Consider the following 17,380-nt stretch of genomic DNA (forward strand, 5'->3'; position numbering starts at 1 on the left):
AAGGATTAAATGTTTGAAAAACATTATGGTTTTATTTGGAGTAAAATACAACATACATATGAACAGGGACAGATGAACAAGTAGAATGCACTATTAAGAGGCTGCCAGATAAAAGCAAGGCAGAGGATTACAAGTAAAACACTTGAAAGAAGTAAGCCATTTTCTGGTGAGGTTACATTAAGAAAGGAGATGAAAACATCCAAAATAACTTATTTCCCAAGAAAGATGCTCCATTAGGAACTTCCCTATGCATTTTCAGATTATCATCTTACTGTTAAGAATACTGGCAAAATCAGAATCTGCCTTCTGATGTTCAAATTTGTTTCAAATAAATTCAAGTGAAAAAGCATAACTTCAGTTAGTGGCTTTATTTGAAAGGATCCAGCGCTTCCGCTATAAAGAATATTTACCTCACTATCTAATGAACATCCTCTAGCAAAACATTAACAACAACATTTTGGTGAGGTGTGACATGTCCAGTGTGAAATAACATTACAGAATCAGCATGTTTCATTTTTTTCCTCCTACTTATTACTTCCACTGATGGAATTTCCACACATAATGCCACTTCATGGCTACATTAACTATGCAAAATAACAACTGGAGTTTCCACCTCAGAGACATCAAAAAACCTTAATGCTTTTTTTTTTCTTTTTTTTCTTTTCTTAACAAAAATAAACTCCTTTCATTGTAGAGAATGACCTCAGTTCTTCAGTAAACTCCTGTTTGCTATTTTTCAAGGAATGTCGATGATTAACAATTAAGAACATGACTACGGAAACTAATACCTATAAATTGTAGGTTTACAATGAAGTAAGGTAGGAGTTTCAGTGTGTTATTAGTATTAATAAAAAGTTATTTTAAGCACTAGAAGCAAAAAATATACCATTCAAAACAAAAATTACTGAAAAATAATACCAGTCTACATTTTCTTTCTATGGCAGCTTCTGATAGATCAGATGTTTTTGGTATTTTAGTCCTCTGGCTCATACCTGAGGATTAACAAAAAACAAAACAAAATAAAACAAATCATTAAAACAGAGTAGAAAATACCAAAGAGACATTTTGTCTCTAAAGAAAATATGAAACCCAAGTAATAAATTACTCCCACTAGTGATGCATTCCTGTCAAGGTTCACTGTATGACTTTGGACACAGATAAATGTATATACTTTTTAGACTATTTTCTCCTTTTAAAATTGGCCAGTTTATCAAATAGTAGAATGAAGGAATGACCAGGAACCCATCCACAAATCCCAAGACACAGGCAGAAATTTAAACAGAAGTTTCAAGTTCCACCTCTGTCCTCCTACAGCATAGGTCTAAGGCATCCATGTTGCCAAAGCTCACTTGATATTTGCAGAATGATAGTCTTCTACGCAATATAATGGCCAAGGTGCATCTTTCTTTACTCAATACCCTGTTTATATATTGTGGACTTGTCATTCCCATAAACAAGTGTGGAAGAAATAAGATAATCCCAAAGCATCTGGTACATCTCCCATCTGTATCTCTGTGTGTAGCACCTGGGGGCTTATCTACAATATCCATGAATATTTTGTATCCTCTCCATACGAAATTCTCTCATTACTTGCTACACGGTAGCTGCTGTTGCACATATCCATCCTATCCACCTAGCATCCATTAAAAGGATTGGCTTGTCAAAAATCAGGAACAGCCTAATAGAAATTATTTTTAAGGGAAAAATTATAGTCTGTTTTAGAAACAGCTTCACATTTTAAAAACAAAATGGGAGCAGAACATGGATCCAGAAGAAGGATCCTGTTTGGAGAGACAGAACAGCACCACTTACTTGGAAAGCTTTTTACGTAGATCCTTTATCTGTTCATTCTTCTTAGTGAGAATCTCTTTCATGTTGCGATAGGCAGATGTTTGCTGAAATTTCTTCTCCAATTCCTACATAATAACAACATCAACATACTATTTACCTATTATGAAAACCAGCCTAATATGCTTTTTAAAAAAGATTACTTGCTTTTCCTCCTCAAGTTTCAGAATAATAGCTTCTCTATATTATTCAAATTTAGAAGTCTGCTAGTAGATTCAAATAAGATTACTGGGAGAGGCGGAGAAACACAAACTTTATTTTCTAATGAAATCAGGCTAAAAGTCTTCTGAAGACTGGGAATACACTTTTCATTGAACAATTTCTGTGGAGACAAATAGGCAATTTTTAAGTATTCATCTCGTTGTAATCATGCAGTTAGTTGTGGTTTTGCTATTTTACATATAATGCGTGTCTTTCCACTGAAATAACAAAAATACACAGGCACAAGTGTGACCCAGTAAAGTCTGCATGCTGTAGTGTATGCTTGTTAAATTACTAATCGGTTAAAATGTGAGTAAGGATCTCATCTTTACATTACAATAAAATGCTAACCTTTTCAGCTGTGGATAGCTGATCCTGAAGCTTAAGCAAGTCATGTTTTGTTGTCACCAAGTTCTCTTCCAAGAATTTTTGGTTTGCAGTAGAGTCATTCAAAGTCTTCTCAAACTGGCATTTCAAAGCTGCCACCTTATTCTCCAGTTCAGTGATATCCTGGTTTGCATTAGTCTTCAATAGAAAAAATATTTTAAATATGTCAAATGCAAGAGAAGAAATATTTAAAAGTGCAAAATTCCACATAAAGTTGGTACATCTTAATTTTTAATAATTATGTTCACATTATTCCTACTAAAAAAAACTAGTTACAGCACTAACTAATTTATAACTTTAAAAATTTGTTAATAAATGCATTTTAAAGATGGCTGGAATGTCTTCTCTGCCAAGTTGAGATTTCAAGTTCTTGTACTTCACCTCTTTAGGAATTAGGTGAAGCCACAGGATGAAGCGTATCAGGAGGAGTTACTTAGCATACTGAAATAGTAAATTACAGTTTAAGATCTGAATGTCTACGCTAGAATGTCTTTTTAAAGCAGGTAAAGGATCACAGGCATTTCAAAAGCCATTAGTGTAATACAGGTAGGAAAGGATGAAAGTGTTAAGGCTCATTATCAATCAGGTACCGATACTGCACTGTTCTCAGATACATTATAGAAAGAGCCTCCACAGTGGCTTGTGAAGCAACTTTCCTGCTTCCTTGTGAGAAGAAACAACCCAAACTCTTCTGGCCATCAGTTCTGGGTCACAAAACATTTTATTCATGTAACTGTTCTACGGATTTCCATTTAAAAAAAAAACCCTCTCAGGTTTAAAAGCTCAGCTTCAAACTCTCAAAAGTATAATGACTCAGGTTGAGGCCAAACGAGCAGCACCTTAAAAAGAACAAAAATCTAAAACTGAGGAAGTTCTGCTCTTTTTTCCATGTGGAGGTCTCGTGGTTTAACCCCAGCCAGCAACTAAGTACCATGCAGCCGCTCACTCACTCTTCCCCGCTCCCAGTGGGATGGGGAGGAAAATTGGAAAAAAAGTAAAACCCGTGGGTTGAGATAAGAACAGTTTAATAACTAAAATAAAATAAAATATAACAACAACAATAATAACAAAAATATACAATAATAGTAATGAAAAGGAAGGTAACATAAAGAGAGTGAAACACAACCCAAGAAAAGACAAGTGATGCACAATGCAATTGCTCACCACCCGCTGACCAATGCCCAAGCAGCGATCTGCCCCTCCCAGTCAACTCCCTCCAGTTTATATACTGGGCATGATGTTCTATGGTATGGAATATCCCTTTTGCTAGTTCGGGTCAGCTGTCCTGGCCATGCTCCCTCCCAACTTCTTGTGTACCTGCTCGCTGGCAGAGCATGGGAAACTGAAAAATCCTTAACTTGGGTTAAGTGCACCTTAGCAACAACTAAAACATCAACATTGTTCTCACACTAAATCCAAAACACACTGTACCAGCTACTAGGAAAAAAATTAACTCTATCCCAACCGAAACCAGAACAGGAAGGTAAGATTTGAGCATAGGAAACCACCTGATAATAGTACCTGTACAGAAGAAAAGTTTATTTTGAATTTTGAGACAGAGTCCAAGGCTGCAATGACGAAAAGCACTACATCGTGTAACGTTTCAGATCGGAATAGACAGTGATAATTTTTCTCAACTGTGATGTAAGTAAATTATGTAAAAATTAGAAATCCTCAAGTTAAACTGATCCAAAAGAGCAGTTACTCCCAAACCGTGGTTCACACTTGGTGTGTGGAACCATATTAACTATTAAAAAAAAAAAAAAAAGCCAAGGAAAGAAAAAAGGTAGAAATCTGCTGAGCCAAGAGTTAGTCCTTAAGAGCCATTGTAGTTTGGCAGTCATTTGTGTGTCCAAAGAGTTTGAAAACTACTGCCTTAATGAGCAGCTGGGTTCATATGATTTTATTGACACCCATCCTATAAAAATACAGAGTGAAACCAGATAAAATTCAGCATTTTCTCCAAACAACTAACACTTTAATTGATTAAATAAAGTAGCACATTTCAGCACTATATCTACTAGTTAGTTTCAACAACATATATACCCTGTAAATAGAAAATGTAAGAGCTGGAGAAGAAAGTGACAGATTATAGAGAGCAAATTAGGACATGAAAGCTGAAGATACTCAGCAGCCCTGACATTGAGGCCAATTCATGTTTAACCAGAAAAGTAGGATGAGATTTGTTTCCAATCTTTTAAAGCTACAAACACTATTATCCAGGATTTAATAAACCCCTTTAATATTTTAAACCCTTAATAATTCAAGGCTTAACAAAACAGATAAAGAAAATATTTGCCATGACTGATAAATCAAGTTCCCTATTAAGTAATATTATTGAATATAGATTTTGAAAGTTACTAGATAAAATTATAACATATTAAGCAAGCCAAGTACATACCATAAACCAATTAGAAAGCAAAATAAAAAGAAATCAGGATTAAAACAGGAAAATTAAAGTGAAAATGTTTTATGACATTGAACTTCACTTCCAAATCTGTAAATGCTGCAGGAATTTTAAAAAGTCAGTTTCTCAAAATAATGGGATTAAAGTGTTCTAATTTTGTTAAAAGTTTGAACTGAAATATTTTAAATTTAAGAAACAATCACACATGAACAAACTTTAGAGAATTCTAATTATTGACAAAATAAAGGTACAAACTTAAAATAATACTAAGGTGACCTGAACAGACTTATCTGTATCAACCTGCATGACTTCTAGCTTCTTATGGTTTTTTTCTGCAGTAGCAACTCACGTTTGAATCCTCATTTACAAAAAAGATTAAGAACCTTAAGTAGTAAAAATAAACGGTGAACCATTTTTGACAGTATGCTGATATGGGTAGAACGACATAAAATCAAACATTTGCCATCTGACCCATTATCATTGACATTTGTAGCAAAACTTCAATTGACGTTTAAGAGTATAGGACACTGGACAGTTAGATGTAAGTATTTAGGTATTTAAAGTCTGAAGTGAGAAGCATCAAGTCTGGCTTGTTCACGTCAATATCAAATGTGACAAATGCTTGAAATAATTAGCGTTTTATTGTTGCTACAAAACCCAGGTTAGATATCATTCTTTCATTAGTAAATGGGAAGAAACAAACAGAAACAAATCTGTATCTGTTAATACAAATATCACCCCTGAGAATATGAACTCTGGAACACTACTTCCCAATAGTACCTGGAGTAATACTTTCCGATAATAATTTACCACGGTCTGTGTGACACAAAATACATACCATAACATCAGCTAACATTCTGGATTATCTGCTGACTGACAGAGCAGCAGGAAGAGAATGTCAGCAGGAACATGACAATACTAACTTGAACTTTTGTATTTCCAGAAAAGAAACACACTGTACAGACCAACTTTGTAGATGTACAGGCAACAGTTGTGTTAAACAGGGGGGGCGGTGGGGGAAATCCTAATTATATTTACCTTTTGATCTCCTTGGATCATCTGTAAATCCTTCAGTGACTTCTCTAGCTTGGACTTCTCATCTAGTGCAGCTGTAGCCTGCAATACATTGAAAATGTAAAACCTCAGAAACACATTTTAGTTGAAAACACAAGAATAATAACCATGGGATTCTTATTTAGATACTTTGTAATATGTAAACAGCATTAATTATCCAATCTTACAGGGAATTTACCTGTGTTTCTATGGTCTTGAGTCTGGTCTTCAATTTTTCATTTTCTTCTTGGAGACAAGCAACTGTCTGGGTTAATGAATGAGAAAAAGTTTGTGAACACTTGTGCTATTTTGAATTTTCCAAATACTGCAGGTAAGAAAATATGCTTCATAGCTTAGGAAAGCAAACAAGCTTCTAAATGCTTATAAAAATGGCCTTCATAAGAAATCAGTAATCCATTTATTTATTGTGTTTTCTGCCTCAGTCATCAGAAATTACTTCACTTAAATTTGGCACATGCTTTACTGAATTAAGATTAGTGAGCTCAGCATCTTGTTAGTATCAAGATTCACAATAAAGAAAATTGCGTGTTCAAAAATGCAAATCTCATCACTGCTCATCATTTGTATTTTCAATCAACAGGCAAGTAAGAATTGATTCTTAGTTCCTGTTTAAAAGGGACAAATACCAGGTTACTGCATATCATGTTCTGTGTCACAGGAAATAACCATGTTTTATCAGTCAGAGTAAATTCACCATATAAACTTTGAATTATTTTTTTTGGGGAAAAAAAAAAAAAAAAAAGACATCAGATGCACATATTCAACAAAAACTGTTATGAAACAGATTTTGAAATTATTTTTGAGAAAGAACTACATTGATCTAAGTAAAACACAAGTCTGAATTCTTGAATGCTTTAATTATCTTAATGACTAACAACAGTTTGATTCAGACACTATACTTGACAGATCATTTTAGTAATGCAGGCTAGAAGACAGAAAACGCAACTCCTCGCTAAATATCTTGACTGCTCCTAACTTAAAAGCCTATTGTAAGAAGTGTGGCATTTTAAAAAAGTTCAGTTGAACTAAATGAGTTCAATACCTAATAAAAACTATCAATGACATTAAATACTGGAATGTGTTTTGTAATTCTGAAAATCTCTAGCAAGTGGCAAGTCAGACGTTTTCAGAACTAGTAAATCCCAAATTCTTTAAGTGTCTGTTTCTTTAGGAGGAATTCAACCAACTAACAAAAGAAAAAACCTGAATGTAATAAGATTGACTTCGAGTGATACAGAAAATGTTTGATAACCTAATCATTTCAGCCAGCTACATATTTTAATTTACTTCCTTGTTGGAAAGCCAGCCAGCTGCACGGAACAACCTGAATACTGGTTTCTACTAATGTACTTCATTAAATGGAAAAATAAATAATTACAAAGGTCAAAATGTCTTTGCAAAAGAAAGGTCAATATTGCAATACATGTTAGAGATGATAACCGCACAATTTAAGCTGCTTTACAATATTTATTAATTTATTCGCATTTTCCTTTACATTCTGGGGTATATTACCTTGACGTCTATATAGTGACAGGCAGTATACAAATATTACTGTACAGCTATCCAGTTCAGTTGAATAAGCAGAATGGTCATTGACCACAACCGCATGAACAGACAAGTTCTCACCTTGTTTAGCAGCTCTGACCCACCTTCATTTAATGGAGCCAGTTTTGGTTTAATGAGATCTGCACTGGGCTAAAGAAATAATAAAGGTTAAAAAATTAAATTATACACATTTCTAGGAGGAAGAAAAGTATTCCTTTAGTCTGCAAGATAACTACTGACAGTCAATTCAGCTTCCTTTTGTAAAGCAAATGAATGACCTTGTATTTCAAGTTAATTTTTTACTGGTACCTCGGCTCCTAAGTTATATACTTCACTTTCAGCTAAAGTTAAACAAAAATACTGCAGAGAGACATAAAAGGATTGCAAACTTGAATTTACAAAAGACTACCAATGCTACGGCAACCAAAGACAAAGGAGCAAGGAAAACAGAAAAAAAATATTTGAGTGATTGTAAAAGTAAAAACTATTTACACAGCTCCAAATAATTTTCTTATTTTAAGTATTCAAATATAATATATATTAACTAAATATACCTTTACACTACAAACCAAATAAGGTGCAACCATAATCATACAAGATAAGCTAGAGTGACATCTGCATTGTGGAATCTTCTCAGCTGTTGACTCCATGTTGGGACAGCAAACGTCCCAGTCTTATCCCAGTTTCCAGGATGAAGGGAACTTGGGAGCAGACGCTCCAACACATCCCTGGTCTGGCTGACTTTGGGATGAGCATTATGAGACATGCCCTGGATGTGCAGAATCTGCAATCTGGAAACAGCCAAGGCAATTCAGTGTGAGCCTTGGTGCCAAACTGCAAAATGCTCCTTTTTGAAGACTTTCAAAGATCGTTTTGAAAAAAGGGTGGGGGGTTTGTTTTGGTTTTCTCTCTTAAACACAAAGAGTCAGTACTAAGTATTTTAAACATCTGTCATGACTCCAGATGACATTTGATTATGATTTGATTAAAATAAAACTCTACCTTCTTGTTCGAAGATGTAAATTCTGACTTTTCAAACTCAGCAACCTGTTCCAACAATTCTCTTGAAAAGAAAAATAAAGGGAGGCATTTATTTACTAAAAGAGCTATGCTATGAAACACACTTTACCAGGCTGATGCTATGCTCATTATCGCATGCAAGATTCTTGTTAGAAGTACAGAATGAAGTTCTATGCAAATATAATAAATGCAACAGATCATGTCATGCAATGGTATGGTATATGCATTAGAACTGTCAAGATTTAGCATCCTTGATTAAAATATAATCTACTCAGACAACAAAGGCTTTTTAGTCAAATCCTGTCACCTGCTCTTAACTGATTAATTAAAGTAAGAATATTACCAATAAAAACATCTTCCAGACAAATTTGAAATTATTGCGTATCTTGCTACTTTATAGATGGAAGACTTGAAACTAACCTATCATCAATACAATAGTAAAAGAATAGGTTTCTATGGTTAGGAAAAGAATGCAAATATTCAACACTTCGAAGTTTTCTTATTATTGAAAGACATTCTGTATATCCCAGTATATGTTACCGATTCTCCAATTCAGAGACGTCTGTCTGTAACTTAAGGTACCATTTCTCAGCCTGCGAAAAGAGCTGCCGCAGAAGTAAAACATTGGTGTAAGTTGTATTTATGAGCTCTGACTCCACTTCACTGTGTACAACAGTCCGCAGTCCATCCAGCATGTCTATCACCTCATCGACTGTGAAGGTTTCCTCAACAAGTCTAAACAGAGCAGTCAAGATGTGTCATGTAACATAAAGGTAACAATTTTGGATTGTTAAGAGACTTCGCTACACAGGTATCACTTATATAACGCCATGTCCTTCTGAAATCATTCACTGTCAGTAGTTATTAGATAACCATAGCGCTACTAATTGGTTATTGTATTTAAATTTTCTCTTGGAAACATTACAATCACAAATATTACTTCAGCTACAGTCTTGCATCAAATTTAGACATCAGAAGCAAAATATAAAGTAAATGTCATGCTGTCAATATCTATGTTAATTCCTAAGAATTTGAACAACTTAGTTTTACAAGGACTTGACTTGTACCATTCCAAAAATTATTGGGTCTTTCTTCCTCACTAAGAATATACAAATGTAAACAAAGAAAAGTCGCCCCATAAAGCATTTAAACCTGCAATTGTTGCTAGCATATTTTGCTTTATTCTTGCTCAGAACTGCCCCCCACGGTACCTGCTGTCCTTAAGGTCCTGAAAACAAGAATCCACTGTTTTGAGACACAGGCCACGCTTAAAACGAGCAAAGCGCATGTAGTTGATCACTTCATTCTGGTGGTGCTCATTAAGGCCTAGCTCTGCCTGCCGATAAGGATATAAGCACAAAGACAAATGCACACTGAAGCAAGTAAAAAGGAGCACAAGCCTCATGAAGACTTGCCTTCCAACTAGTTTCTGTGCTTGCTTTCATAGTGTCATCATGTTAACTAGTATGTTAAAAAACAACCATACTTTCATACATGTAATCCCTATGTACCTCACATAAGTGCACCGCCTCTAAAAGCACCAGTGCTTGGAAGCAAGTCCTCAAGTGACCAGTACCCTTGGAAAAGTCACACAAAATCAGAGACAATCAGAGGATCAGAACCAGAAGGACTGTAGGGGAGAGGAAGCTCTTGAGTAAATTTGTATTAGGCGTACATGTGTACAAAGTAGCCGAATGATGTATCTTTTATAGATGTGCTAACAAAAATACACAGGAAAGTATGTTATGTTTCTTTGCTATTCTATATGTAAAATCTTGAGACTTCTTATATAATCTCAAGTGATAATCTGAATTTGTTTCTCAACAGCCTATTGCCCAGAAACAAATATTCCCAGGGCAAATTAAGAAGGAATCGTTTTTAAATCTGGCTAACTAGCCCTTCTATGCATGCCTCTATCTGAAAAGGAGGAGTATTGGCATGGCCAATTATGTTAGAATAAATCTTGCCCTTGCAGGTAGCACAAGCCACAAGGAGGCACGACAGGGCACAAATGGGAGTTTATCATCACAGTCCCCGATGAGTTGCTGCAACCACAGGTGAAGTCCATTTTGTTTACTCCAATGTACTTAGTATTGCTGGTGTTGGAGACAGCAACGTAGCAATTCAGACAAACACTTAATCTGATCACCCAGTCCTTATTAATCCAACTGCGCAGGGTAGCTCCAGTCAAAATGCAATACTGCGATAGCTGGATGAACAATGCTGAAAATGTGAGCGCAGACCCCAACTGCCTGGAAAGTAAAGGCAGCGTAGGAAACAGCGACAGCAGTAAATAAAACAACATGGTTGCGAGTCCCACGTCTCCCACAAAGTCCCACATCTTACAAATGAGAGATGATAGGAAAAGCTCCATTAATGTTCTCTTTGCTGTTGCTGGGTTTTCTTTAGGTGAAAAGTTTCTATTCATTACAGACAGAAAGGCAGACAGTGCTGAAACCTCACAATCTAGAAAACAGCCTCGAAAGAAATTAAACCAGTAAATAAACATATCAACGCAGGCCAAAGCCACTCGCCATCTCTAGGCCCGCCGCGCCGAGACGCCCTTCAGCAACCGGGGCACTGGATCCCGCACAAAACCCCAGCCCCACTGGTCTCCACAGGCAGCAGACCTACCCGCCCCCCCGCCCCGGACGATGGGCCGCCTCTCCCCGGTGGGACTTGACCGGGCCGCCTCCCTGCCGGGGCCCTGCCCCGGCGCACGGCGACGGCCGGCCGAGGCGGAGAGCCTCCTCACGGCTGCGGCGGGGAACAAGGTCGGCCAGACGGCGACGCCGTCCCCCACCCGGGAGAACTGAGGGCCGGCGGCTCTGCTACTCACCATGGCGGCCGCTCCGCCGGCGCTCAGGCAGCGGGGCTGACGGTTGCCATAGAGAACGCAGCCTCGCGAGTACCCTCGCTGCGCTCCTATTGGCGGCGGCTGGCGCACGTCACTCGCACCGCCCGCCCCCTCCCCTCCCCAGGGGGTTGCGCAGCCGCCTTCCCAGCGCCCCGCCCTCTCGGCGGGCGGCGGCGCCCGTTTCCCGGGGCAACCGCCGTTGCCCGCCGGGGGCTCGCGCTCGGGCCGGACCCTGTCTCCCCCCTGTCACCGCCTGCGCATGCGCACCTACCCCCCCCCCAACTGCGCGGCGCCCTGTCAGGCCCGGGTGGGTGGTGGGGGTCCGTCGGTGGAGCTGCGGGTGCCCTCCTTCCCGATGGAAACGGGGGCGGGCGGAGGCGGGAGCAAGCAGGGGGGAAGGGCTGTGCGAAGGGCTTTTTGCAACATTTGGGGGTTTGGGGTTGGTCGGTTGTTTTTCTTTTCTTGATGCCATCAGGAAATAAAAGAGTTGTTCAGCTTTTGGGATTCTTTGCTTCTCTCACTGTTAAGATATGAAAGAGGGAGGGAGTCTCCTGGGGAGGGAACACCTGGCAGTTGGACGGAGGTGAGCAAAGTGAATGGGAACCCCTTAAAATCATAATAAAAGCGAAGTGGGTGTGCCTTGATGAGCTTTGTAATTGGTAAAGCAGTTTCGTTTAGGAGCTCCGTTGTGCACTGAGATCTTTGCATTCGGTGTTATCGCACGAGGTGTTGCAAATCTGATCTGTCCTGGTTCATACCACTGCCGTAACCCTGTGACACCCAATACCTCCCATTCGGTAGCCTGACGCTCCGACGCTGCTCTGGTGTAACAGGGTGGACGCTCGGATCGCAGGGTGACAGCATGGCTGAGGCTGGCAGGGACCTCAGGGGTTCATCGGCTCCAACCCCCTGCTCAGGCAGGGCCACCTGGAGCCGGTGGCCCAGGTCCGTGTCCAGACATCTAAATTTCTCCGAGGAGGAATACTCCATAGCCTCTCTGGGCAACCCGGGCCAGCGCTTCGTCACCCTCACAGTGAAGAATTGTTTCCTGGTGTTCAGGGGGAACCTCTTGCGTGTCAGTTTGTGCCCATCACCTCTGGTCCTGGCACTGGGCACCACTGGAAAGACCCTGGCTCTGTCCACTGTGCCCCCTCCCTTCAGGTATTTATATAAAATTGGTAAGATTCCCCCTGAGCCTTCTCTTCCCCAGGCTGAACCGTCCCAGCTCTCTCAGCCTTTCCTCATAGGAGAGATGCTCTGGGCCCTTCACCATCTGTGTGGCCTTTTGCTGGTCTCTCTCCAGTACGTCCATCTCTTCTTTTGTACTGGGGAGCCTGGCACTGGACCCAGTACCCCGGGGAACTGCTGGAGTTTCTTCTTAGGGAAACCATGGTGAATTCTTGAGTTGGACAAGATTGATAGCTTTTAAATATGGACTAATAGCCCTTACATGACAGAACCTGAAATTGTTTATAAACAGTATAAACTTGTTTATAACGTTCTAGTGTTAGATGCATACAATATGGTGAGTGCTTAATAAAACTGAAACCTGGACACTCCTAAGTTTAGTTTTGCTTGTGCTCCATAAGGCAAACAACCAAAACTGAAGCAGCAAACAGAAATCACAGCGATAATTATCTTTAGAAACAGATGGATGATACAACAATGAAATAAATGTTATTTTCCCAGCAACAGCTGGGACTCAAGTACAAAGAGTTTATGCAGTGTGAAGCATTTTAAAAAAGATGGAAGGATCAGAGTCTTAGTCATATCATGGCCTTACAAATCGATTTTAATGGGCTTTATTCATAGGTAATGATCTATTTACACAATTTTTTTCAATATTTTTTCATAGCAGCCATAAAAAAATGAGTTCTACAATTTTTTTGTAGAGATGGTAGAAATTAGATAGTATATAATATAGCCCATCTGTTTGTAATGTGCCTATTAGCAACACTTGTTAGTTCCATATGCAATGCACTAGATGTATCTGTGTTCTTTACAGTTATTACAATGGTTTTGTCTTCAAAATAAACTGCGATAATGAATACATTCGTCCATTGACATGATTGGACTTTTAATCTTTTTCAATTTTTTGATCAAGGAGCACGAGAAGGACCCCGTGTTACAACTCTTGATTCCTTAAATGCAATCTTAAGACTATTTACCTATCTGTTTTTACAACTGACATAACCTGTTGGCTTTGGCCATGATATCGTCTGTTACCATTCACTTTTGAGTATTTGTACACGCAAACTGCCCCTGTGCAAGCGCACTTAATTCACAGTTTCTGCTGTCACAAGTGTGATTTACCATTACCACATCACCAATCTCTTATGCAAAAGCACTGATAATATTGTGCATGCTGACATCATTCACTGAATTAAACCCATTAATCCTCCTTACTAGAAATCATGTTTGGCCCTGTAAAACATTTCAATAGATACAGTTAGTAAAACATATGTGTAACCAGGATGATCTGATGCAGTTTAAAATGGTGAAGCCTAAATAGATTCTCTTGAGTGAACAAAGGCCTGGAACAACTGTGCAAAATTCATTTTGAAAAACTCATGGCTAAACCCTTTTTTGAGAATTTGAGAAAATGAGAACTCATCACAACTAGAAAACCACATTCTAGCCCCAAAAGAATACCTAATCCATCTAGACTAAGAGTTTAGTAATTCACAGATTTCAGCACCGTTAAAAAGGTCAAATCCGTCTTTCTCGAAATACCAAGTCAGAGAGAGAGAGAGAGAGATGGGGCTTTGCAACCAAGGCAGCCCGGCTCCCCGCTGGAGCATCTAACCTTGCGTCTGCCGAGGCGACCTTCTGTGACAGCGGGGAGGGACTCAGACCTTTGTCGTTGCAGGTGGCTGCGGGTCGTAGGTACCTTGTTTTCTGGAGACCCAGTGTGTTATGTCTGGAATCATTCAAGGAGTGCTGCCTGCGCTTCCACCCGCAACTGGGTCAGTCAAGGGGAAGTTAGGATAACGCAATGTACCCTCAAAAAAAAAAAAAAAAAAAAAAAGAAAAAAAGCAACCAAACCAGGCAGGTCTCACACATCTCAAAATTTATGTCTGAACTTGCAAACACTTTGGATCATTGTAATGACTCTGTACACCCGCTAGAAATGGGAATAAGAACACCCTTTTGTTAGCTTGGTATGGAAAGCCCCAGGAAACCCTGTGCGTAGTCTACCTAAGCAATTAACCTGGCTGAATTGCGTTATTGGTGGAATAAGAAATGCTGAAAAGATCTACAGAACCATGCTTTTGATTTGCAAAGTGTTTGCGAGTGTCTAGGGTGGGGATGATATTATGCAGGGTCTTCTTTTCTTTGCTTGAAGATGTGGTTACTCAGTGGAAAGCAACTCTTGCTTGCCAGGAACAGCCCAGGTGCTTTGTCTTGCCTCACTTTGGAGAAACATGGAAGAGCTGAGGTGACTTGTCATGTCCAGTCTTATGTTCCTAGGACTTGCCTCAAGTGTTTCGATCTATAGAAAGTTCCTAGATAACATTATTCGCTTGCGTACAAGAGGCACCGATCTCCCCAAGTGCAAATATTCTCCTCATAGAGGATGGCGAATCGTGACCACAGCCTTTCCTGAACAGACCAACTGAGGGGCTGTTGAACCAGTAAAACAGCCTGCTCAGAGAGAAGCAGGTTAATGTCCTCCTTTTACCTGCGGAGGGGAAAATAGGTATATTAAAAGACAGATGTAGTGCAAGCACAGTGCAGTTTTCACTGTGGTTAGCCTCAGCAGAGGGTGTAACCCCAAGTTCTGTTCTATTTCTGCCAAATCTTTCCAAGCACCTGATCAGCACATCAAGCTGAGTATGTCTCTGCCATTAGTACATGCACTAAATGAGGAGCTTAAAAAATCATCCCCAAGTTGTGCTTAAAAGTAAACAACCTGAAGTTAAAAAGAAGACATCTAAGAACTGCTGGTGGTTTTCATTTTCCCACTTACTTTAAACAAACAAAAAAAAAAAAGTGTTTCTCTTGCAAGTTCTCTTGGCAAGCATGAAAGCAATATATTTGTAAGGAAAACAGAGATGCTTAGTTTTGTAATGACATGAGCTGGAGGGAAATCACAGGTTATCTCACAATTCGTGCTGGTATCACAAGAACTGACCGCACCAGCTCTGTTTTGGTTCAAAATGAATTAACCGTGGACAGCACTGAGCAAGGATGCAAATAGGGAACCGGTTTGGCAGAAATTTGGCAAAAGGATTTGTAAGGTTCAGGCTGTTCTGCTTCTGTTCCTACTGTTGGGGACAAAAATGCCATTGTTGTCAGTGACACTCACTTAATAAATGGCACGTGGCAGAAAAAGAACAAACAGGATGAGCAGCTGACCATGTTCTGGTCTGGAGATTTATCTGCCCAGGGACTTCTAGGACAGTGGAACAGGCTGTGTGAACTGGGTAGGTTAAGTTATACTTATTACTTTGCTTCTAGGGAGAATTAAGCTAAGTCTAATTAAAGTCACTTAAATCCAGAACGTGAGGGCTCACATTCATGAAGGAGAGACCAAAGGATGTGAAGACCCTTTGCATCAGAGGCTTTGCCCATGGGCATGCCTTTACCGTACTGCAGTTAATGTAGCTCTCCCAGCGCTCAATCACCTTGCATTACACCGATGGACAAACTAGCCTGAATTAGGGGTAATTACCATGGATCTGCTGGCAGGCAGCCATTTGCCAGCCCGGAGTAAGTTGTGCCTGAGCCCAGAGGCTATGCCTGTGCTTTCACACCTATGCTTTCCTTAGCAGGTGCCCAGGGTTTAGCTGAGAGCTGCTCCCCCACCGCTGTTTTCCTACCCAGGGGTCCAGGAGGCGAGAGAGGCCACATGCCGTACAGAGGTATCATTGCATACAAACATATGCCTGTTTCAGGAAGAGTTTCAGGATGACAACTAATTATTAAAGATACGCAGACACCTTAGCGGGGGTTTTGCAGTGGAGTGTGGAGCACCCTGGGCTCCTTCCACTTGGAAGGGGATGCCACGCTGGAGTGTGGTGCCAAGTGACAGCTGAGTCCAACCTAAAACCTAGCTCGAATCATTGTTTTCTCCATAATTAGAACTGAGCCTGAACTGCAATTTGGAAATTTTCTTGAAGTGAGTCAAACGAGCATTGGTCACAGCTGAACACCGTCCAGCATTTAAGCAAAACCCCATGGTGCTCGGACCTCCTGCAAGAGAGGGGAATTTAGATCACCGTAATTTGCATGCCAGCTTGCCAGGAAGAAGACATAAGATGTGCGATTTCACATATTTATTAAACACTTGTCACTGCCTTCCTCTTCAAAATGTGTCCTGCCACACTCTTCTGGATGGTTGTCACGTAGGACATGCCACCAGCAGGGACTTTATGTGACTGCCTGCAGTCCTGCCCTTGGGTCTCCCCAGTTTCTGTGGCAAGAATAGCTTGGCCTTTGCTCTTGAAGCTGACGTCCTTTCATTTTGCTCTCTTCTGCTGGCAAAGCACCTGGTGTTGCGGGGCATCACGCAGACCCTGCGATCCCGGCCCCTGCTTGCTTGCAGCCATGGTGGGCAGCCGTGGGGAGCTGTGCCTGGGGGCCAGCTTGGAGTGGGCAGCACTAGACCTGGCTCCTCACTCCTGTCCCAGCCTCCCCAGGGGACACTGGTGGGTGTCCAGAGGGACCCAGTTCTTGTTTGGGGACTTTTTTTTTTCCCCAGTGAAAGCGTTTTCCAGCAGGACACAGCCACACCAGGAGCAGCCTCTGATTTGCCCTGCACTAGATGATCCACATGAGCAAAAAAATGATGGTATGAAAGGTCTTCCCTTTGCTATCGAAAGAGCTTACCAGGAAAAAAACAAAGAAAAAATAAAGGAAGAGAAGATTGCCATCTGTGTTTGAGCCACCTAAACCATGGAAACCACAGACAAAACAGCCTGTGAGAGGGCTAATTAGGCTGGGGTCCTGGGAGCACACACCCACCTCAAGCCTACAAAAAGCCCAAAGCTTAAACGTGGGTGCGAAGAGCAAACACCGTGTGCGGTGGTGCGACTGC

At 40.3% G+C, this 17,380-nt stretch overlaps 1 protein-coding gene across 4 annotated transcripts; it reads right to left on the minus strand.

Annotated features, from left to right (window-relative positions):
- Positions 1-10: 10 nt before the first annotated feature.
- On the minus strand, positions 11-11,451 carry LZTFL1 (leucine zipper transcription factor like 1). 4 transcript variants are annotated; one of them, XM_030010629.1, is made up of 10 exons: positions 11,322-11,451; positions 9,694-9,818; positions 9,023-9,217; positions 8,465-8,525; positions 7,544-7,612; positions 6,096-6,161; positions 5,882-5,959; positions 2,401-2,559; positions 1,813-1,916; positions 11-992 (listed from the first exon to the last, which is right to left on the minus strand). In XM_030010629.1, exons 1-10 carry the CDS (start codon positions 11,322-11,324, stop codon positions 974-976), a joined length of 879 nt encoding a protein of 292 aa, XP_029866489.1. In that variant the 5' UTR covers positions 11,325-11,451; the 3' UTR covers positions 11-973. The 4 variants fall into 4 exon arrangements, with proteins under 4 accessions (XP_029866489.1, XP_029866487.1, XP_029866488.1 ...); XM_030010627.2 differs by having other exon boundaries at positions 2,401-2,574; XM_030010628.2 differs by lacking the exon at positions 11,322-11,451 and adding an exon at positions 11,017-11,300 and having other exon boundaries at positions 2,401-2,574.
- Positions 11,452-17,380: the final 5,929 nt, after the last annotated feature.

This window comes from Aquila chrysaetos, chromosome 3 (assembly GCF_900496995.4).
Source record: "Aquila chrysaetos chrysaetos chromosome 3, bAquChr1.4, whole genome shotgun sequence".
Taxonomy (NCBI): domain Eukaryota; kingdom Metazoa; phylum Chordata; class Aves; order Accipitriformes; family Accipitridae; genus Aquila; species Aquila chrysaetos.